The sequence below is a fragment of the Plectrocnemia conspersa genome, unplaced genomic scaffold (assembly GCF_051122295.1).
Source record: "Plectrocnemia conspersa isolate PC_06_02 unplaced genomic scaffold, ASM5112229v1 ptg000006l, whole genome shotgun sequence".
Classification (NCBI taxonomy): domain Eukaryota; kingdom Metazoa; phylum Arthropoda; class Insecta; order Trichoptera; family Polycentropodidae; genus Plectrocnemia; species Plectrocnemia conspersa.
Window position 1 is genome coordinate 19,693,421 of NW_028277170.1, and position 24,264 is coordinate 19,717,684.

A 24,264-nucleotide genomic window follows, 5' to 3' on the forward strand; every position below is an offset into this window, starting at 1 on the left:
ATTTCTAGTTAAATAAACTGTTTTTAATGCACGATGTCATTTTATCATGAGCAATGAAGCTTTTAAATATAGAATAAAAAATTAAGAAATATTAATAAAAATAGAAAGTATTTATTTATCTCTTATTTTTATATAAAAAAATTACTTTTATAATTAAAAAAAAATATATAATTATAATTCAGAGCTTATAAATAATAAAAATACATAGCATTTATTTATCGTTATTTTTTATAAAAAAGTAATTTATAATTAAAAACAATTATAATTATAATCATAATCTATCATAGCCAGTAATATAAATGTAATTAAAGATAAGTTTTAAATATTTTATCAAAGCAAGTGTTGAAAAACGATTGCCAATATTTTTCATAATGGAATGACGGTATAAAAACGGCACTAATAAGGAAAAAACTACAGCTAAAAATAGCGTGTGATTTTATATTATATCTTTATGGTAAAACCAGGGTTTTGAACCGCTATTTTTTTCATCTCAGTTCAATTAAAAATATATGTATCTGTTCAGTTCCGCTTTTCGTTCCGGAAAAAATAACGTTTATGATTTTCAGTGTTTTTATTTTTATTAAAAAAATATTTTCTACCATTATTTAAAACATTTTATCCCTTTTTTGTAATAAGCATACTACAATAATTAATACAGTAATATAATATGTATAATAATAATTAAATACACGTATATAATTAGAACTAGAAATTAAACAAATCATATATTCACAGTTTAATTTATTTATAATTAAATAATATAGAAGTTATCTCTAATTGTTTAAATATCTTCCAATGTTTTACTTAATTTTCGTATTTTTAAAAATTATAATATAATAATTAATTTCAGTTATTTTTTGCTTAGCAAAATAAAATAGACCGTTTAATTTTAAGTGAAGTTCATAATAACTTATGTTTTACAAAAATATTGTCGTTTTTTTAAAATAATAATTACAATAAAACAAATGTATTAAGCCGCTGTTTCAGTTAACGAAATAGAGCAGGTAGTAAGTCACGCAATCCTGAGCGCAAAAGCGCGTCCCTTTTATTCCTTTAAAGTAAAAATTAATGTAAGACCCGGTCTTATTTTAAGAAAAAATCACAGTCTGAAAATTCCACACATAGCTATTCATATAAATTTGCTTAATTCACACGCAATATTTAATAGTTCCGCATACGGCCCGCGAGCCGCGTGTTGCATACAACCACTCCGAACTCACATCAAAACCTTTGTTTAGTAACTAAACAATTAAAAATTTGAACTCTTATATGCTTCTTAATAATAATACTTTATTGATATAAAGTCTAGACTCTGGAAAATACATTTGGTTCTATTGAAGATATGTTACTTAGCATGGAACTGTTTACTTTAAATTTATTTGTAATAAAGTGTGTAAATTATCGTATATTACTAATAATAAACAAACAAGCGCACTGACTTATTGCTTTAGGGACACCTTAAACTTATTTATGACGCAGTCAATTTACTGGTAAAATGCAACTCTAAAATATGGAAGTTGTTTATTGAAAAGTGGAGTATTTTCTTTGTCTAAAAATATTTCACTTTACGTCCAAACAATAATTATATATAATTCAATTTAAAAATACAAGTTTTAAATAAATTTTCTAAGATACGACTTACTATTTTTAAAAATTAGCTCTACAATTTCTAAATTTTAGCATCACTTTTACACAAAATAATAAAAAAGGTAGTCTGCAGTAGGGAGTAAAACTAAATATAAGAAACAGTGTATGTGCATTTATATATAATTAAATTAAATATTTTGTAAAGGGATTAACACGACTTCAACTTTACCACTTCCAAACCTCATTTATCTCAAGGAAATGCGAGTCAATGTTGTCTGTGAATATGAGTGTGACATATGTGTTAATAAGGAATGCAAATATTTTGAAGTCTAACTTTGATTGCTCTTTGCACATCAACGTAAAACAGAATTCTATGAGAAATATGAGTTTGTTTTTAGTTGATTTATATGGCGTGAAATTTAGAACAGTATCTAATGTGTTTTGCAGTTCCTAAACCATCTTATTATTTTGACAAAAAACATGTTTATTTTTTATTATTAAAAAAATATTTATTGCAATTTCATATATATATATATATATATATATATATATATTTTAATAACGCGTTTTTATCAATTTTATTTTTTTCGCTGTGTTTAACATTAATGTATTTTTAAATTACTGTGTTGCGGACAAACCATGCAGCATTTGACGCTCTTCTCAAAAAAATATTTTACTGTGCACTTATGAGTATTATTTATATATCCCAAACCATAATAGATTTATAGATAAATAACTTGGTTTTGATATTAAATTTACTTTTACGGCAGAAGAGAGGTGAGAACTAGGTACTTTGCCGTATTTTTCCAGTCTATAAATTTTAATTTTACTAATTTACCGACAGCGAAAGCTTTTTTATTTATAAAAAAACATTAATGCGACACTTTTAGTGGAATTTTCAATGATTTATAAAATCATTCTTAAATATTTTCTATTCTGTTTTAAAGTATATCTACTACTCAATGAGGATTTTAAAAATAAGTGTAGTCAGTAAATAAATATCATTTCGGTGAGGTCTAGTTCAAAAATCACTAGTAAACATTTTAAATAAAAAGGACCCTAAATTTGAATACTGGGGAGCTCCAGCAATTAATGGTCCGGAAGTTGTTGAATAATTTTCAATTTTAATTTGCAAGATTCTACAATTTAAAAACGAGTATATTTATTTAATTTAGTTCTGAAAAATATAATTTAATTAATTTATATATAATGCCAATCAATGTCAAAAAACACTGCTCCTGTAGTCATTTTTCTGTCAAAGCCCTTTTGGATATATTTCACAGCACGATCAATAACGAAATGAGAACAACTGGGCTAAATTACATCAGACCATATATTATTATTATTAACATTTACTTCTAACTTTTTTACTAATGTAGGTCGATAGATTTATCGTAAATTGTTTTATAAATTCCTAAATTCCATTTTTTTTAAAAATATATTTTCACACATTTTTGAGTTAAAATTCTACTATTGAATTAATTTTAATTGAATTTAATAGGATTTTAAATTAAAATTCCCCCAAAAAAATGCGATGTGCGACCAAACATTGAATGCAAAAATTTCGGAACGGTTCGTTGAAAAGCTTCCTTTCAACTTTTCACAATGGCTTAGCCTATTATTTGCACGTAATTTACGTTTCACGGCAAATGGATGTGTATGAAAGTATTATCCTTTAAATAACATATTTCAAAATATCGATAAATTGCCCTTTTTTGTGAAAATTACTTAATAATGCCACTTTGCTCCCGTTATTCTGATACATGTGCTATGCAAATCTCGCATCCAAAAAAATCAGTAAAAGCAGCATTGAATAATGTTACTTTTTTACGATGAAAATAATCAAAACATGTTCTTACTAATATTTATTTTAAAATAATTCGGTTGAACAACATAGTTATTTGTCGTTTCTGTAAAGTTTAAAATAATAAATATATTAATTAACAGTTAGTTTATCCGTTATAAACACAACAAACAAATGTTTGCAACAAACTTACAATTTACAAAGTTAAGGTAGTAGTTATACGAATTACAAGTTCTGCAGCAGTCGAATTTCATTATGAAAATTATCTATAGTGCGCTGCTGTTAATTTATTAATGTATGTAACAAATATACACTAATTGTATATGTTTGTTGTTGCACATAAGCAATTATATTGTTTATGTAAAATCTCATTAAAAACTTAAGAAATAAATAATTTAGTATATGTGCATAGAAATATTTTAATATCTACTATACACAACTTTATTATTTTTTTCTGTTAAGCACCTGAAGCTCGAGAGCCTTTACAGCTAATTGTGTTCAACGTATAATAAACAATTGCTCTCAACTGAAAGGGATTTTTATACAAAGCAACTTTTTATAAAACGATCTATTTTTTAACACTAAATGTATGGAGAGCTCTTGCAATACAAAGCTTACATCCAACCAATTTTACGTATATAAAACAATTTCCAACACAATAGATCAGTGGTATAAGTCAGCAATTTATATCTGAAAGTAGTATTTTTAAACTTATATCGATTATTATATAAATATATATATAATAATTTCAATCAATAATCACTGATTGCTTTCATAGATTTTTATAATCTCGCTGATGAATTTCAATAAAGTAAGTGTTGCAAAAACTATTTTAAGTTCTATGGATGGACGTTTTTCGTCATCGTCAAAGTCAACAATTCACATCAGTGGCGTGCGGTCCATGCATGCGGTAGATCCAGCGCATGCCTTGGGATTGCAAAACGATTCTAAAAGTTAAATTTTTGTATCATTTATTCATTTTTTTAATTTATATAAGTATGAAACGTAATCGCTCAGAAAATCAGCTATAGTCAACCATAACGAGGGAGCGGCTAAAGCCGACTGTAGCGCGGGCGGGCTGACTGGCCGACAGTCGATACGCGTACGCCATGAATTGCTTATCGGGAATTGAATTGGTCGCGCTTGCGCACTAGAACTTCAGCCATTACTCGTGTTCGTGTTTACAGTCGCCCGTCACGCGGTTGACGTTTTAAATCTGTCTATTTCTCCGGCCTTTCGGCCTTCATGTCTCACAGTGGGAGCTGCCGTAGTACCATACCAATAGCAATCTTATTTTTCAAATGAAATACATAAATTGTGGAATTTTTGAATAACAAAAAAGAAGATTTTGACTTATTATGGGACAAAGTCAGGATTGAAGAGTTACATAGAGAAATAATAACTTTTTATTTTTAACTTATTTATATTAATTTGTCACTAGAATTCCATTTAAAATCTATAAATTGCATCAATAATGTGATTATTGATTTTTTTTCATTTAATAAAATTAATTTTTACCATACCGGCGACAAGTGCTTCTGTAGAAAGATCATTTTCTACAATGAAAAAAATTAAAACAATCACTATAATTACTGAATCTATTCAATGCTTATGAAGGTATCTATTTATATACATAATATATTTAAAATGTTGATTCTTAAAAGTATATGATATTATTATATTTGTAGAACATTAATATACACTTAGATATATCAACTTGCCTTTTCCTAATATTCCTTGCTTTCGAATATCATTTTGCATTTCGCATTAACTGAAGCATAAACTTGCCACAAATATCACCATCAATGCGCTTTAACGTTGTCGTTCAAACTAACCGGAAACGAGCTGTGATAATTAACACTTCCGGGAATCCCGGTTAAAAGCACCAATGCAAACCGAATGGTTTTTGTTTTAAATTTAATTTAAATTCTTTATGTATTATGTATACGCCAAAAGTGATAAACTTCGACGGAAAAACTTTGGACGCTTCACAAAATATTGTTGACGGGATTTTTGATGAATCTTCTTCGCCTTCCGCTCAGTCGCTTCCTTATTCATGTACTTGATCTTCAGTATTTACATTAGATCTTGAAGGTTTTGAAAAGTTCAAGAGGTTTTTTAAAAAGTATTTTTGATCTGATTTTCTGATCATTGCATTGCATTATGCATTCATAAATATAGATCAGTCGCAGTACTAATTTGTTCGAAATAATAATCCATAAATACGCCTTCAATCACTTTGTTGGAACAACGACATGGTTTTCGTCCCGCCCGTTCCACCGTCTTCCACCAAAATAGTGACGAAATCCCATCGAGTACGAATAGATGTCGTATATACTGATTTTGAGAAGGCCTTTGACAAAGTTTGTCATGGGTTATAATTATAAATATAGAAATTTTCGGACCTCATTTACTCGGTTATAATCCACAGTTTGATGCCATTTTGTATCATTTTTTCAATGATATCAATTTATAGTAATTTATTAGGTAACAATAATCTTAATTTATTTTAAATAAATAAATTAGTCTTTATTTTTTTACATACATACTACATATTAGTTATTTAAAAAAAAATCATTGTAATAGCTCACAATTTTCTAAGACAATTTTCCAAAAATAACAATTATTAGTTAATAAAAATAAATTTCAAATCAAATCAAGAACGGGAACTAGTTATATGTGAGATAATTAACGCACCGCTGCTTTTCGGATTATTAGTTTTGAGTTTTCGTCGGACATAGTTTGTAGGTTTGTCGCTTTGAGGTTGGTGTGTAATATTCCGAATTACATATCAACTTAAATTAGATTTGAGGTAGAGAGATTTGATGTTGTATGTTTTGAATCATACATATACCTACGTAAGTTTGAAGTAAACGTAGCAAATATAAACACGAAAATAGAGGAACTCTGACTTGGCATATGCAATATTTATAGTAATATAATATAAACAAAACCTGGCAGGAGATGCTAACGATTCTTAAAGTAACCTTTAACTTGATTTATAGAATACAATTAATTTATCATTATATGATAACAGAAAAAAATAATACATACTACATTGAGAGTATAGAAGTGATTGTGAATTCAATGCCTCAGTTTAATAAATTAGTACAATACAATAATGAAATTTAATTAGGTGTAAATATAATTAAAGAAACATGGGAAATACTTGATATTTTATACCTATATCTGAAATAAAAAAAATAGTATATGAAAATAGGTTAAAGAAATGATTTTATTTTAACGATTTTAACCCGCCTTGTTCCCACATGAAGCGAATCCATTGTGGATAAATTTCCAAGAATCAATTTCTCGCGTGCTTAATTACCTTTAGAACACAATTATTCAAACGTCACAGGAGTCTCGTGTTGCTAACCGAGTAAAAAACTGTTTCTTTTTTTAGTTAGCTCTGTATATCTCTCGTATATAACGATCACGTATATTTCATGGAACCTCACCCTCCTACACATTTATCCCTGTAGTGCCCAGCCCTCCGAGAGAGTGTTGAAATCTCGTCCGCTCATTACGCCACACTAAACTCGCTTGATGCGCCTTTTGAACTTAAAAACTGAATACACATCGCTAACTTTTCGACATGACCGGGAGGGTATTACCACACAGCTGCATTAGTGCTGTAGCTTTGTGCATATAGTTGTATATATTACGTAATGTATATCATCTGAGATTGAAAAGCAACTTATAATTAACCATCCTATTAAAATTTAAAATTTGTTTTACTCAAACCAAATTAGCGGTTTCCAAAATCAAAGGCGCGCCCCCCCTAAGGGAGCGTAAAAAGTTGGACCTTCAGTTCTTTATTCGTAATATTTTCAAAGTAATTAATATTTTTTTGATTGGTTACGAGATAAAATCCACTAATAATGAATATACTGATGCTGAAAAAATCCTATGATTCTAAAATCTAATATTAGTAACTTCTTCGAAAGTTAAACAACTTCAGTTTATCGAATGTTCTTTTTAGCTTTTAGCCGCTAGTGTATGGTTATTGCATTATTTTTATTTTTTTCAAAAGAAAACATATTTTTATTGTTTAAAAATGTGCTTAAATTGATTTTAGGAAATAAAGGGGGCACCAAGATTTTTTAAATATGGGGAGTAATAACATAAAGACATAAAAAAAATATATTTAAAGGTTCATAATAATAATTTATTTGCACCAGTATAGTTTTATACAATATAATAACTACTCATGCGTCGCAATCTATTGTGTGTATAAACATAAGCTTATGCTAAAGATACAACAACAATATTTCTAGCACTGCTGGTTGTCCGTTAGTCGCGCTAAATTTTGAAACGTATTTTTTTATTGAAATCGTTACTATTTTACAAACACAATACAGCGAAATGATAAAACGTAAATAACGAAACGAAACGCTATTGTTTTCCTTAGCGTACATAATTTTAGTTATTTTTTATCGTTCATGTTAAAATTAAATGTTTGCGTTACTGTGATTTTGTTTTTTAAAAAAAAATCTAAATAAAACAAAAATATATTTAGACAAAGCCTTAAAAAATATTATAGGAAAACAAACCATAATAATCAAATATTTTTGGTCCTGCATTTTTACATACAGGAAACGGGCCATCAAAATATGAATTAGTTTTGTATGTTGATTCATTTTTATGCTTCTGTATAAAAGTATTTTTAATTTTGGAAAATATTAACATTTGTGAGGCAAAAAAATATTATTTATCACCAAAGTAACAGAAAAATTGAACAAAAGTCTCATAAACTACATAAAAATTAATACTAAAAGTCTAAAAAAAAGTAAAATAACCCTAATAGTAAATTTGTTGCTTTTTAAAAAAAAATTTAAAACCTTATAATAAAATTGAGATGAAAAGATATTTAGTTAAAAAATCGATAGTCAGTATTCACAACAGATAGGCGTAGATATAATAATTCCCAATATTGCAGTACAAAACAAGTTTCGTCTTTGTCTCCCGCTTTTGACAGAAAAAATATAACAAAAGTTTAAAATATGAACCGCATAAACTACATAAAAAAAATATATTTTCTAAATCTGTATCCGACTCTGTGAATCCATTTTTTTAATTTTAAAAATAAATTAATAAAATTGGACTTTGATTTAGTTTAAGAATCGATAGTCTATTCACAACAGATTGCATTACAAAATATGTTTCGTTCTAGTCTCCCGCTTTTAACCTATAAGCGTCGCGAAAATACTATAAAATATTTTATAGAATTGAAAACAAATATTAGCGACTATTGTATGCAAATAAAAATTGAGGATCGTAAAATTAAATAGTAATAATGTTTCAAAATATCTAGAGCAGTGGTTGATTTGGAACTCACGGACCATTAATTCATGATTTTTTCTTACAAGTAATACTCTAATTATAAAATGGTACTTGTTTTTGTAAATTTTTGGAAGTATATTAGGGAAGTGTATTACTCATTCACATTTTGCTCTCACTTATTTTAAGACCATTGCGTTGGAGTTTAAACAGGTTTCAAACTGCCACCTAAATAGGTTTTGAATATTTTGAACAAGTATGGTATATGGCAAATTAGCGGGAAATTATTTTTGATCCTTAAGTGTTATTATAATAACACAGAAAGCCTTGAGTGGCTATTGTGATGCTTTTAGTGGATTCCATCTATTGTCACGCACGGTCCGCACTAGTCGGCATGAAAAAATATAAATAAATTCATGGTTTTGCTCCTACGGTCAGTGCATTGATTTCAATAAAAGCTTTGCGCTTACATGTGGTCACTGTGTACTTATATGTATTTAAAAAACATGTACTTTTAAATATGATCTTAAAATGTTCTTATAATAACACTTGCAGATAGTCTCGAATGGCTATTATGATGCTTTTAGTTTATTCCATCTATTGTCACGCACGGTCCGCACTAGCCGGCATAAATGGATTTATAGGCGCATACAGCTGGTCACTGTTGACCATACAGTTTTATTAAAAAAATAATTAATAATCTGTAATAATTGTCGGACAAGAGATCTTGTAACCTTATATTCTTTTGCAGCTGGAAGAATAACTTGACTATATAATTTGTATGAGCCTTAAATGAATAAGGCGAAAATTAAAAAAAGATGAATAAGAATATAATGAAACATTTTATTAAACATAAAGAAAAAACGTATTGTAAAAATATTATCCATTCCATTCACACAATTTGCGGTTAAATCGTAAACAAAAAAATACTCACATATATAACCGAATAGTTAAATATAGATTTAATATTTAATCAAATGCTAATGGCGAGTGTTTTAATAATTAAATATATTTTTATTGAAATAATATAACATTTTTGATCATAATGCCCCATTAAGATTATTTCAAACCATAAATTTTATTTACTGTAACACAATAAGTTATTCAAACAATAAAAACAATAAAATAAATTTGAAAGCAAAGCTACCAAATCAACTCCGAAATATTAACATACAATACCCATTGAAAATTTAACAGATTGTTTGATTTAACAGGGAAACTAATTATGAGCTTTTAAAATGTAATTTCTTATTATTAACACAAATAAAATGTATTCGATTATTCACACCCGCTTTTTAAAAATATTTTTTAAAACGAATAATTCTAAAATTAATTAATGATATTACATTAAAAATTATATAAACTAATTTTTACAGTTTTAGATTAAAAAAATAGTATTTAAATACAATATTATTATTAATAATTCTTCTTTACTTTTCCCACAGCGCTACAACCGATAGTCGGTTTTGGTTTTGTCAGTTAAAATCCTCTATTTTTTATATCAGTACATGGTATATTTGATTGCATCGTGTGCTACTGGTATTATTTATTATACTATATTATATGATATTTATTAATGAAGCAACTTTTGCCGCTCGCTAATTGGAATAAATATTATTATAGAGGCATATAGTGAAACTTTATACTATCATCGAATTTCGAAAAAGTAATAACGAGTTCGTTACAATATAATACATATCTCATCTTATTGAAAGCCATTCAAAATCTACCTCATAATCAGACTATGAATCATGATGGAAAAAATACACTCGTATTACTATCAATATTAATATTGTAGTGAAACATGTTTGAGAAAACTAATATATGTTTTCTTATCTGAACCTTTTTCTTACGCGTGCGTGCAATTTATTCCACCCTTAATGGAAGAAAAATTCACTAAGCTTTCTAACCAAACTAATTTGCGCAAATTAAAGGCGGTTTTTCAAATAAAACACAATCAATTCTAATTTTAGGCGTTCACTATTATTTCGCATCATTGCTTACGTCAGTATACATCTGGAAATTTTAATTTTCGCTCTCGAGTGAACACCATTTATTATGCATTATTATGCAAAGTTAATTTTATTGACAAGTCTGACTTTTTATCTTGGTATATATATTTTAAAGTAAATAAATAAAATAAAAAAATCTGTACAAAGCCATATTTTTAAACCAAGCCTATTGCTACTGTAATTATAAAATGCTCAAAACCACCGATATATTGTACAAAATACACACATCAGCCAGTTTAATTTAAGTTTTTAGTTATTGCTTTTTAAACGCAATTTTTTTTATTGATATTTTTTCTAGCTGTTCAAAAGGCTTCCGCTTATTTATTATATACTCTTTAGAGACTGTATTTCTTATACAAGTTGTTTGATCTTCCTTTTGAACCGGAAAATATCTAAGGAGTAGATTGTATGATGAATTTCTGAAATACAATAGACTTTTTCAATAGTTTTTCATTTGATCCCAGACGTAATATCGTTGATTCGCTATAAGTGAGTAGAATCAATACCAGACATTTATTTGTCTGAATTTAATTCCGAATCTGCGCGTCAAATTAATATTATTTTTTTATCAAGTAAAATATATTTTTAATAAATTATACTGTTACGTCAAACGTATCTTCAAATTTTGTATATGAAAATATGTAGCGTTTTTTATAAGAATTAAAAGTTTGAGCACATATGCTATTTAATTTAAAATTGACATAATCTGTGAAAAAAAATATATTCCTGATTAATAAGGTTTGTCAGGGTTTTTTTATATTAATTTATGAATAAAAAATAAAAATTTGACCAATGCGTCAATATGGTGACAAAGTACAATACCTAGTATTATAATACACAAAAAAAATACTGCAAGTAAGTTAAAAATAATAAATAGTAAAAAAAAAATCAGAAAATATTCAAATTAAATAAATCGAACCGGACCAGCTCTTCGTAGCTGACATAAAAAATGTCAATGTCCAATGGGAGCGTATTAAAGAGCTAGATGGCGACAGTCATAGGCGTCCTGGCCCTAACGGGGTTCAAAAGAGGACGCGATCGTAATTTTCGAATACTTTTGATATAAATAAAGCACATCTTAATCACATAAAGATGTGCTTTATTTATATAATTTTATTTTAATTATTGCAAATTATATTTATTTTAAAATATCTCGTCAAATAAAATGTACGGATTTGAAATGGAAAAAAACGGTACTTCCGGTTCTGTTCTCAGTGTATGTTCCCAGTCGAAAACCTTTTCAATATCTCTCTGGTATACGCTTATTTAATAAGTTTAAGCTTTAAAGTCATAAGCTCTACATTTAAAAAGTGTGTTTCTTAAGATAAATACTAAATTTTATAATATAGCATTAGTATACTTTATTTTTCTTATAACAAAAAAGATTGATTAAGCGCTTCTGGATGTTTTCTATTTTTTTATACAAAAATTTTTTTGTCCCATTTATTTCTTATTGCTAAAAAAATGTTTGAAACTATTTTTGCAACAATTAATACATGAAAAAACATTGTTTTTGACAAAAAAAATGATTGACCACTTCTGGATGCCTCCTAAATTTTTATACCACGGGCCAGAGCATCATTTGATAATTTATTCCAATAAAATATATTCCTATATTACTTATCATATTTTGTCAACGATTATCTAAAAATCATTATGAGAAAGAAATGGTTATAAAATCATAAATCTGATTTTTTTCTAAAAACTGATTTATTTTTGAATTTTAATACTTATTTTGAAATATCTCATCAAATAAATTGTACGAATTTGAAAAACAAATTGAAAATGGAAAAAAATCACTACTACCGGTATTTCATTTTGTATTATATTTGATAAAATAAAATAAAAAATCTATAATTATTATTTTGCACCAAAAAATCATTAAATTCATTGTGTATAATAATCAATCTAAAAATATATTTTTATGTAATTTAGTCAATCAATAAAACGTTATTTAATAGAAAAAAAATGATTCACATTGTTTATTTTATTATTTTCAAGCAAGCAAATACAATACCCTTCATTTTGTAATATATATATGTGTGCGGACAGTCACTAACGCCCATGTACAAGCTCAAACGGAATAAATAATGCCTCGCAGATTAATTGGCGGCGCACCGAAACATAGTTGATCGTTAGCCTTTGAGTTCTGTCCAGCGCACTATATTAGGTATAACTCTATAGAGCGTTATGGGGTGCGACGTGTTTTTAATCAAACATCGAATGTTGCACATACACCAACGTAGATGACGTAAACGGTCATTGCGCAGGGATGCTGTGTGAATCAACGTGGGGACTAGTGAGTGCGGATGCGTCTCTGATTAACGACCTCAGTTCTTTGTCGACCTCCATGCAATAAGCACCGCTCCCCACCAGTCGCTTATACGCTCCCGGCGCAACTAGACGTGTTTCGAAATCTAGCGATGGACTTAGAGGTATTTAAATTAAAATTATATTTAAACAAAAATGATAATTTTAACAATCTAGTGCATAGCTCGCGCCTTGTATATTTTCGAGAAAATAACTAATTTGTGTACGAAATATATTTTGCTGTCGATATTTACTTTAAAAATTATCATTTACTTACACACCAGATGTTTACAAATACATTATCTATGAATATGCATTTTTAAGTTGAAAATAAAATAAATAAAAACCCATCTCGGATGTGTCATTGTTATCGGGAAAGGAAATGAATGTAACTACAATACAGTATGAGACTGATACGTTTTTGACTCATCGCGCAATATATTTTTGTATTTATTTTAATAATTTATTCAAAATAAATAAAATATTAATAGCTCTTTTATGCAAATGCAAGCTAATAAAATTATATTAATTTTAGTTATATTTTACAATACGAATAAAATACGCAAATTTGCAAATCCTCTTTGTGCACTAATCAAACAAAGACTCGCTTGCGATAAAGTGACCCATTAAAATCGTGTAATTATTATCTAGCTACATGTAGCAAAAAAGTATACAATTGCAATGCGTGCAGTGTCTAAGATAATAAATTAGGTTAAGCGTACGCTTCATTAAAAATGGATTGAAATATTGCCATTTTTAAATATTTTATAATATGTAATACTTTTAAAATAATTAAACAATTTTAAAGACAATATTATTTTAGAAATAAAAAATACGATTTTAAAAATCAATAAAAGCTTCTCGTAGTTAAAAAAAAATAAAAATAAAATAATATTTTTTTGGGAAATGAAAAATGATCATTATAGTAATCTTAGTTTTGTGACATTGTTGTTTTAAATATTTTTATAATTATTTTCAAAATAGTAGAAGACAAAGGCTTTGTTATGTCTCTTATTTTTCCAACGTGAAATTCTAAGGATAATAAACATTTTTAAGGCAATTTAATTTAGAATCTGATTTGTGTTTAAAAATTGGCTAAAATGAATATAAAATATTTGACAAAATATCTATAAAAATACTGCTTATGTATCATAGCATAGATTCTCAAAACTTATTGTTATCATAAAAATGCCCATATGTTTTTAAATTCCATGTAGCTTGTGCAATTTTAGAATTTTAAATAATAAGTTTAAAAATAAAAAAACTATAAAATTATTTAATTAAAATATGCTATTTATACGGTGCTACTTATGAAATTAAAAATGCTATTAATAATTAATATTCATTATTTATATTAATATTTGCTATTTATATTAATTATTTGCCACTTATTACTATTTATAAAAATAAACATAAAATAAAACAAGAATTACTATTTATAAAAATAGTATTCGCAGAAAATTAGTAAATTCAAAACATTTTCACCCAAAAAATTTTTTTCTCCTAGAACCTATGGCATAGATCATTGCACAATAAATTAAAATATCCAGTGCTCCATAGAATCTTATCAAATTATATTATTAATATTGCCAGTAATATCATAAATAGAATTATTAATGCTCAGTTACTTTGTCATAAAGAGTTTGTATTTTTTTATAAATAATAAAATCAAAGAATAATATGTATTTATTATTCAAAAAATCCATTAGTAGATTCAATGCATAATTTCAACATTCTTTATTCTTCAATGAAATTATTATTAGTCGTAAGGATCAAGATGTAATCAGATTATAATCTTACTGTTATCGTTTCGCCATGTTTAATGGTTTAGTAATGCACAATCCCCTTGTGTAGAACCCATACACATTGTCTCAAAACCATCTTTGACTTTACAAATGTTTTTAGTGACCGTAAATTTATTTTAAATAAATTCATTGTTCTCTCAGTAAAAATTCGGCCAATAGTAAATTTTAAGTTAATGTTTTTTTTTAATATCAGATGATTGTTCAAATTTAAATTAAAAAAAAACGTCATTTATTTTGGAAATATCTTATATATCTACCATTTAATTTAAAAAAAGGAACATTTAATTAAAATATAAACTAAAATATTGGTACAAAGACAAGTAATTTTATATGATTTATAATATCGTTGTGCTTCACGGTTACTCTTTGTATTTTTGTTTTTACTTTAACAAAAACAAGCAATTTTATGATAAAAAAAATGCATTTTTTAGATGCTAATAAATTATTTAATGAAAAAATATAGGTTTAAAAATGTCCGAATTTAATAAGGTAGATATGATCGAAAGCAAAGCCTAAAAAAAGTGTTGCACCATGGATGGGCAACGAAGTATGACGGATAGGCTCGGGACCGTTATTAAACTTGCAGTCGAGTTAACTGTTATCGCTGAAGAAGACAAATCCGAGGTCACTTTAAAACGGTTCGACGACCCAAGAATCGTATTATCATCACACTGCCGGTTTGTTTACCTAAAAACGTAAAATCACATTCTATTAGCGATGGCTTATTTTATACTCTGCTCAGAAATTAGTCAAATTATTTCACTGTTCCATTTCGCAAAATATACTTATCATTACACTTTTAAACTCACAACATCTTGCTCTATAAAGATATTAAAATACAATAAATTTGCTTTATCACACCATTATTGTAGTTTGTATGAAACTGGCAAAGATTATAGATTTATAGCCGTTGAAACGAATTTGTATTTTTATGTCCTGTTATTTAGATGACAGAAAGATGTTTTAGTATAACATTACTAAATTAAAGTTATGAATTTTAATATTAGGTTAAAAAATACGAGAATGTAAGCTTATTTTTGAGACGACTGGATTTTTTAATCGATCATAGTTTTGTTTCGCACTGTATCCAAAATAAAGTTAAAGAGCAATAAATATATTTCTTTTGTAAAAAATTTTTTAATTTTTTACAAAAGTAATTTTTTTTTGTAATTTTTTGGTGTTCTATTTTTATATCTAAAATATGATTATAAAGCAATTAATCTATTTTTTCAATAATAAATATGTGTTCAAAGATATATTTTTTTTGTATATATTGTAACATACAATTACTGTTTTTTCACGTTACTGCAAATTTCTCGAAAAATTTTCTGAAACCGTTATTTATTAAAAATTTAATTTGCAAGAATAATTTTAAATGTTTTACAACCGCTGTATTTTTTAAACTATACTCAGATAAAAAAACTGTATGCGTGATAAATAGCAGATTTCAAAAATGTTTTGGGGTTTTCGATAGAGAAATTGAAAATTACATCTGTACTAATATTTTTCAATATTTTACAAACGCTGATTTTTTTTGTTGAAATTATAATGTCAAAAAAGTATTTAAATAAGAAAAAAAACGCCCTACGTGATAAGTAGCAGATTTCAAAAATGTTTGGGGCTTTTCATGGAGTTGTACTATAAAAATTTAAAATCTTAAGTACATTTTTTTATTTAAAATTAAATTTGTACTAAAAAAGGTGGGTCCGTGCCAGATGTTTGAAAATATGCATGCTTTCTTAAAAGCTCTTATTAAAAAGTTAGAACAGCATTAAAACCGTTCCTTGGGATAAATAGCAGATTGCAAAAATGCTTAGGGGTTTTTCATAGAGTTACGTTATTATATTTGATGAATTTAAAAAATCTTAAGAAGGAAATCAGTCTATTTTTGTTTAAAATTAAATTTGTATAAATATTTTTAAATATTTTTCAAACGCTGCATAAGAAAGGGTAGGTCCATGTCAGATGTTTATAAATCGGAAGTATTTATATGGAAACAAATTGTTAACCATTTTCATAACTTCTCTTATTGCCATTATCTTTGTTTTGGTAATTTTGAAATTACTATTATAATATGATAAGAAGAAACTGCTTCGCGTAGGAATCAGTAGATTACAAATATGTATGGGGGCTTTCCACATAAATTTTTCCTGTCGATGCATTTAAAGCTGGCTTTTTCAATAACCCAGTTTTTTTTATCTCTATCTTGTTCGAAAAATGATAAATGTAAAGTAAGACAATTTTCGCTACAATTATTAACGTTTATTTTAAAAAATGTTTGCTCTCTTTAACGATCATCTAGTTCTCTGTTTATCGATAATATAAAGTATCTACAATGATATACTGTAAAATCATAATTACAAATATATATAAAACAATGTTTTACATATATTTTTTTATTCATCCAAAATTATCAAGAAATAAAAAACATGGAGAAACTAGAAATTTATATTAATCCTTAGAATATGTACCTTATATTCAAGTCTTTAATAAACGTGCTTACCATTGTAAATCGGTCTTTTATCAAAGTGTGAACTTTTATTATTCTTTTTTATTTATGAATCAGAAAGTTAGAACTTTTTGTATAAAAAGATATTAAAATACATAGTTAAATTACTTATACATATATTTTCGAACGATTCTGCTTTTTTTATATATGTACTTTGAGGCCGTCAATGAATCAAAGGGATATTGAACTATAGGTGTTTTTTGTAGTGAAATTCAAATTATGTTTACATCATCGCCAGGCGGGGTTTGGCGTTGTCATGGTGAGAGACACCCCTCTGTTCATTAATACAGGTATGTCCTTTTGAAGGGCAGTGAGTAATTTTCATAATAGTCTTAACAGAAATACTTTTAGTTGAAATGTATTATATACATTAAATACTGATCGGAAAAGTTTATTTATACCTGATGTTGTACCTGTGTTTTATCTTCAGTCAACCATAAATAGCGACTATTGCATTTCAATAAGCATACTTTGAAACACGATTCACCAATTGCTAAGGAGCTCAAACATCGTACCTTTCATGTACATCTAAAAATTTCACGCACTTCACTTTAAGGATTATTTAATATAAAAGTTTTAATATTTTTCTTTTTATTACTTATTTTTTTATGCTGTTAAATTATTCGTATTGATGAGCTCGAGATAGTTTTTTTTATTCGGAATTAAGAGATGCAAATAATCGACTACCGGAAAACGGATTTCAATTAAATGAGCTTTTGAGATCATTTTAATTGTCTAGGGATCGAGAAGACTTATTAGACGTACTATTTAATTAACGTAAAAGCGATTATTTTCAAATGATAAACTTGTCGAATTAATGCGTATTGCAAATTTGCTTTTTCTTTCATCTGTCAATTCTGTTTTCCAATAGAAAATACACATAAAAAAAGCTTTGATCCGGTGCAATATTCTCAATGGACAAAGTACTAGTGCTCTTTCAAATCCACCCGGCGGAATCGAGAGTGAAATAAATCTATTATATTCATTCACTTACCTCAATAGCTTCTCAAAAGCCACAACAAAAGCACAGTTAGTTACAAGAAGCCACATAAAGTAATTAATGTAGTTTTATAATAGTGAAACGCGAAATATTTACATTATATTTAAAGTATCTTGCGTGTTTTATGCTATTTTTAATAAAATCTAATCGCTTTTATTTAAAACAGATATATAGTTCAAATTAAAATTAGTTATGCTTTATCAAAAAAAAAATGCACGATACAATTTAATAAAAAAGAGATTTAAAACAAATTTATTATACTGTTAAAAAATAGATTTACTGCTGTATAACCATATTTTAGATATTTAGCCCCCCTAAATTTTTACAATCTGCCGATTCCCACGCGGCGCGATTTAAAATTATCTGATTATTAATGTAGTTATCATATCATCAAAGCAAAGATAAGGTCAATTAGACTAGTTTAAAAATTTCTAAATATATTTTTGTTAACTTTTCTAAGAGCTTTTAAAAAATCATGCATATTTTCAAACATCTGACACAGACACAACCTTTTTTTTGCCTTTTGATGAATTAAATCTGTTTTTTTTTATTTTTTATCTTGTTCGAAATATATATTTTTTGCCATTTAAAAACTTCCAAGGAAGCATGCATCTAACACGGACCCACCTTTTCTTATGCAGCATATTACAAAATATTTTTAAATATTCGTACAAATTTAGCATTTTTTTTATTAATATGTTATACAGTTTTCTACAATATATTCATCAACTATCAAAATAAAATATTTATTTTAACAAATTAATATAAAATACGTATGAATTATTCGTGAACTAATTTTATGCATTAACACAGATCACTGTGTTTATATACTAATTTTCATTATACACTGTATTAATTTTTCTAATTTATTTTTTACAGGTGAGTTCAACGCTCCATGATCCATTTCAAAGTAAAAAAAATAGAGCATCGAGTACGTAAGTCGATGAAATATTATAATATAATTAAAATTATAAATTTATAAAAATAAAATAATAATAATTCATACCGTCATTATAAACAATGTTTAATTCACAATTTAGTAATATTAATTTTAAAGTCGTTTTAACTTTAACCATTTGACTTAATTTTTGTTATAATGCCAATTAGTAATGCGTTTTAATTATAGTGTTGCGAATTGTGTGCAGTATTTTAATGTTTATTTATGTATGAAATATTTTCGCAAGCGTACCTGCACATTACTGATATGTTTGTCTATTTATTTTTAAAAACGCTATGCATTTTGTCCTATAAACTCATACCGCAATTCGATTATACGTTAATTAAGTTTGCTCACCAGTGGAAAATGCGAAATGTTCACTGAACCGAGGTGTGGCAGAGTTGCGAATAGCGAATATGAAACAGTTTTTTGTTATCCTTTGACATTTTTTGAGTGGTACGTGTATACGATATTGTAATCTTTAATATTGCGCAAATATATGACATACATGTGAATTTATAACGAACCATAATTTACAAATTAGTTCATTAATAAATAAATTTATTATTATTATTCATAGTAATTATTCGCAATAAATGTTTCTTCGTCAACTATAGTTAGTACTTTATCTTTAGATCGTCCTCTTCCTTATTTTTTGTAATATTTTGGCTCTCTTTTTCGGCACACATCATTTTAAAAATCGTTAAACACTTATCATAATTTATTTCGAATGAGTTTATCAGTGACAACGGGTGTCTTTCTACTCTGTTTTTACTTAGTATTCCTTCTATTGCAATAAGCAGTTATTCTTTTTGCTTATATTTTAATTATTATGAGAGACAAAACAGTCAATACCGGTATTGATATTATTAATATTATTTCATGTAATTTGTAATAAATAAAAAAAAACGAAAAAATACTCCGAATACCGCTCGCATGTTTAATGATTAGCAAAACTCAAGCATTCGAATACCCAGAAAATTATTGTTTCAATATATCAAATATTATAATTAGTTAACTTGTTTTAAAGATATATATATATATATATATATATATATATATATATATATATATATATATATATTTTATTTCGGTGCCGGTTTAGCTTCTATCTATATATTTATTTCTTACTATAATCCAACTTGGTGAATATGTTTTATAAAAATTTGCGATTGTAGATATTTTTTTTTATTACATTACAACTTTAATTTAAATGTCTTTAAATTTTGTTTATTCGCCAAATTTAATAGATATTCATTAATGAAAAGTTTATGCTATTATATATTATTATATGTTGATACATGCTTGCGAGTTTTGCGAAAAATTGAAGGACTTATAAATCGGAACATTTTCTTGGAAGCTATTGAATATAAATGACTACTATTGTCTTTTTCATATTTTTGACATTAATTATCGACATTTATGACCAATTATCCGCCTGTTTATTTATGAGTATTTTATGTTTCAAACAAAAGGAAGCTTTTAAATAATTTTCCCTACATTCAGGTTCTTCTAAAAATACTTGATACGGTGATATATTATTACTAATAAAAATCTTTGGACAACTATTTACAAAAACATTTTTGTCTTATATATTTATTTATTATATTGTCAGAAAAAAATGTTTAAAAATATTTTCTGCAACAATTAGTATAAGAAAACATCGTTTTGGGCAGAAAATAATTTTCATTGGCCGCCAAGTCAAGTTCTTCAAAATATAAGTTTTAAGCAATCTTCCTTACATTCCGGTTCTTCTAAAATACGCTGATCCATTATTGTGGTGTCTACGAGTACTAATAAAAATCTGTGAACGACTATTTACAAAAACATTTTTTACTCATTTATTTCTTCACTTTCGTGTATTTATTTTTGGTCAGAACCAAAGGTTTGAAAATATTTTTCACAACAATTAGTATAATATAATAAAATATTGTTTTTGGCAAAAACTTCTGACTGCCTCCTAAATTTTTAGCTCAGGCGTTTTAAAATATTTTTTGCAGCAATTATTATAAGAAAACATCGTTTTTGAAACACCCTTAAAGCATTTTCTGTGAAGCTTGCCACAATTTTTTTTAAATATAATACATAAAACCAAGAGAGGCCAACCCAAAAGATCTTGCGAACCACTTTGGAACTACATTACTCCGCGGACCACATATAAAATTATATATCCCCATATTAGATTTAGATACACTATAGACATTTTTTTGGAGTAAAAAATTGCCATTATAAAATAAATATTATCCGCCTGTTTATTTATGAGTATTTTGTGTTTCAAACAAAAGGAAGCTTTTAAATAATTTTCCTTACATTCAGGTTCTTCTAAAAATACTTGATACGGTGATATATTATTACTAATAAAAATCTTTGGACAACATTTTTGACTCATTTATTTCTTCACTTTCATGTATTTATTTTTTTCAGAAAAAAAAGTTTGAAAATATTTTTCGCAACAATTAGTAATATATAATAAAATATTGTTTTTGGCAAAAACTTCTGACTGCCTCCTAAATTTTTAGCTCAGGCGTTTGAAAATATTTTTTGCAGCAATTAGTATAAGAAAACATCGTTTTTGAAACACCCTTAAAGCATTTTCTGTGAAGCTTGCCACAATTTTTTTAAAATATAATACATAAAACCAAGAGAGGCCAACCCAAAAGATCTTGCGAACCACTTTGGAAATACATTACTCCGCGGACCACATATAAAATTATATATCCCCATATTAGATTTAGATACACTATAGACATTTTTTTGGAGTAAAAAATTGCCATTATAAAATAAATATTATTTGGCCATTATAAAATAAATAAATAATATTTTGTAAAAGTGTGATGAATCTTGCAGGCCGTGATTTGGCCACCCCTTCATTAAACCCTTTACTGATTTACCAAAATCAACTAGAAATAATTGCAAAATATTAAAAAAAATTTTTTTATTGAATTTATACAACTTTAATCATATAAAATTAATTCAATAAATAAAACATATTTTTCTTTTTACTTGCTTCTTATTTTATTATTTGTTCTAATCAAATTGAATAATAAATATTTTGCGTGAACTTATTATATTTTTCTAAATATATACTTATACAATTACTCATTATTTTTTGCCAGTTACGATAATTCGAAATAACCTTACGAGAAAGGAATGCGTAAAAAATTATTAATCTGTTTGCGAAGCATGCGACATATTTTTTTCTAAAAACAGATTTGTGTGATTTATGTGTGTGATTCAGATTTGATTTATTTTTATATTTACAGCACATTTAATATTTATTTTAGAATATCTTATCAAATAAAATGTACGAATTTGAAAGTAATAACGGTATTACCGGTATTACAATCTCTGCTTGTATATAAAAAGAACTGAATGATTATCTACGTAAATAACTCTGACAGCTGTTCTAATCTATTATGATAACATTGCCTTTATTTTTTATTTAAGAAACACCGAGATTCTTTCATATGTATAATAGAATAATGCATAAAAACTATACTTTTTATTAACCTTTTGAATAGTGCTTTATACACATTTGTTAATTTTAGATTGAGTTAATTTTACGTATATTTTTATAATTATTTATTGATTATTATCTTATATTGCATTTATAGTAAATTGTAGAAAAAATCAATTTAGCGACACTCAATATTTTTTATAAAATTAATACAAAGTATTTTTGTCATGGTAATTTATTGGTATTATTTAAAAAAATATTATAAAAATAAATTGTTTTTTATTTATTACATCTTTAGTTATATATGTAAATATATAAAAATCTTGGGTACCTAAAAACAGTAAAAGATCGACCGCCGTACATGTACGGCGAAACCGTTTAAGGGGTTAAAAAACATTATTTTTAATTATATGAGGATCTTAATTTCAACAAATCAATACTATTAAGTATTCATTTGAAAAATAGAAGTATTACAAACATTGTACAGCAATGTTGCATATTTTTTCTTATAATTTTTTACGTTTGCAAGGAAATAAAAAATGACCTGCACTTGTCAATAGAAATCGAATAGTTCTACAACATGATAATACGCGTCTCCATGTGGCGAAATTTTCTTTCTATAAAATCTAAAAAAAATTCTCATCCACCTTACTTTCCAGACCTTGCTTCATCACTTTCGATCGATGCTTTTTAGCGAGTAAAAAATCTATATGCAGACGATGTGCAAAGGGCGGCTATCGAAATATTTTGAATCAATAAAATAAAAATTATCATTAATAAGTGATTTTTTCGATTCATTTAATACGCGATGTTCATTTTGTGATTACTTTATATAAATATCATTGGATGAAACATATTAATATTTGTTTAATAAAAATCTGTTTTTATGCAAACGTATATTATTAAATTTTAATTAAAAAATAACGCATTATAAAGTTAAATGGTTTGACTAGATAAATATTTTTATAGTACATTATGACTATCAATAAGTATTGTACATAAATAAAAGCATTAATTAAGAGGATAAAAACTTACAAACTTTCGTACAAATCTTTGAATTCTATTCTACGTTTACTTTATGTATTTCACATATGGAACTTTCCAATTTTCTAATTTATTATTCAGCACTCTAATAAAATAATTACGAAAGATGATGTTTTTAGATTAATACATCATTTAATCACACAGTTTAAAATATAACCATTCATGTGAAATTAATTCGAATTTGTTCCATTACAACTTTTCATGCTTTTAGCAGACCTATATATTTCTTAGTATTATTTTGTACCATTACAGCGTGTTCCGCTATTTGACAAGCGTTACCAGTGATACAATTGAATTGTGGAGATAATTCAATATTAATACCAACTGATGTGTGATGCAATATGAATAAGCCAAAATCTAACAGAACTGTCGATTGTCGTAATTGAAGCGTTATTGTAAATACATGAAGCTAATTTCGATTTATAGAGAAAACAAATAGTTTTTATTCTCTCGTGCAAAAAAATATTTTTTGTGACTATGGTTGTTCTTTAAATAAGGTTTTTCACTAATTCGGTCTTT

General features: G+C 26.5%; 1 protein-coding gene across 3 annotated transcripts in view; it reads left to right on the forward strand.

Moving 5' to 3' along the window:
• Positions 1-24,264, forward strand: part of LOC148234454 (Krueppel-like factor 6) — a 244,145-nt gene that overhangs the window by 197,742 nt on the left and 22,139 nt on the right. Inside the window, exon 1 of one of the 3 annotated variants that reach the window (XM_088188454.1) lies at positions 12,988-13,118. The exons of the other annotated variants lie outside the window; for them this stretch is intronic. Coding sequence (XP_088044580.1) covers positions 13,107-13,118 — 12 coding nt within the window. The 5' untranslated portion in view covers positions 12,988-13,106. Of the gene's footprint in view, positions 1-12,987; positions 13,119-24,264 lie in introns of those variants that run through there. 3 annotated transcript variants of the gene reach the window in all.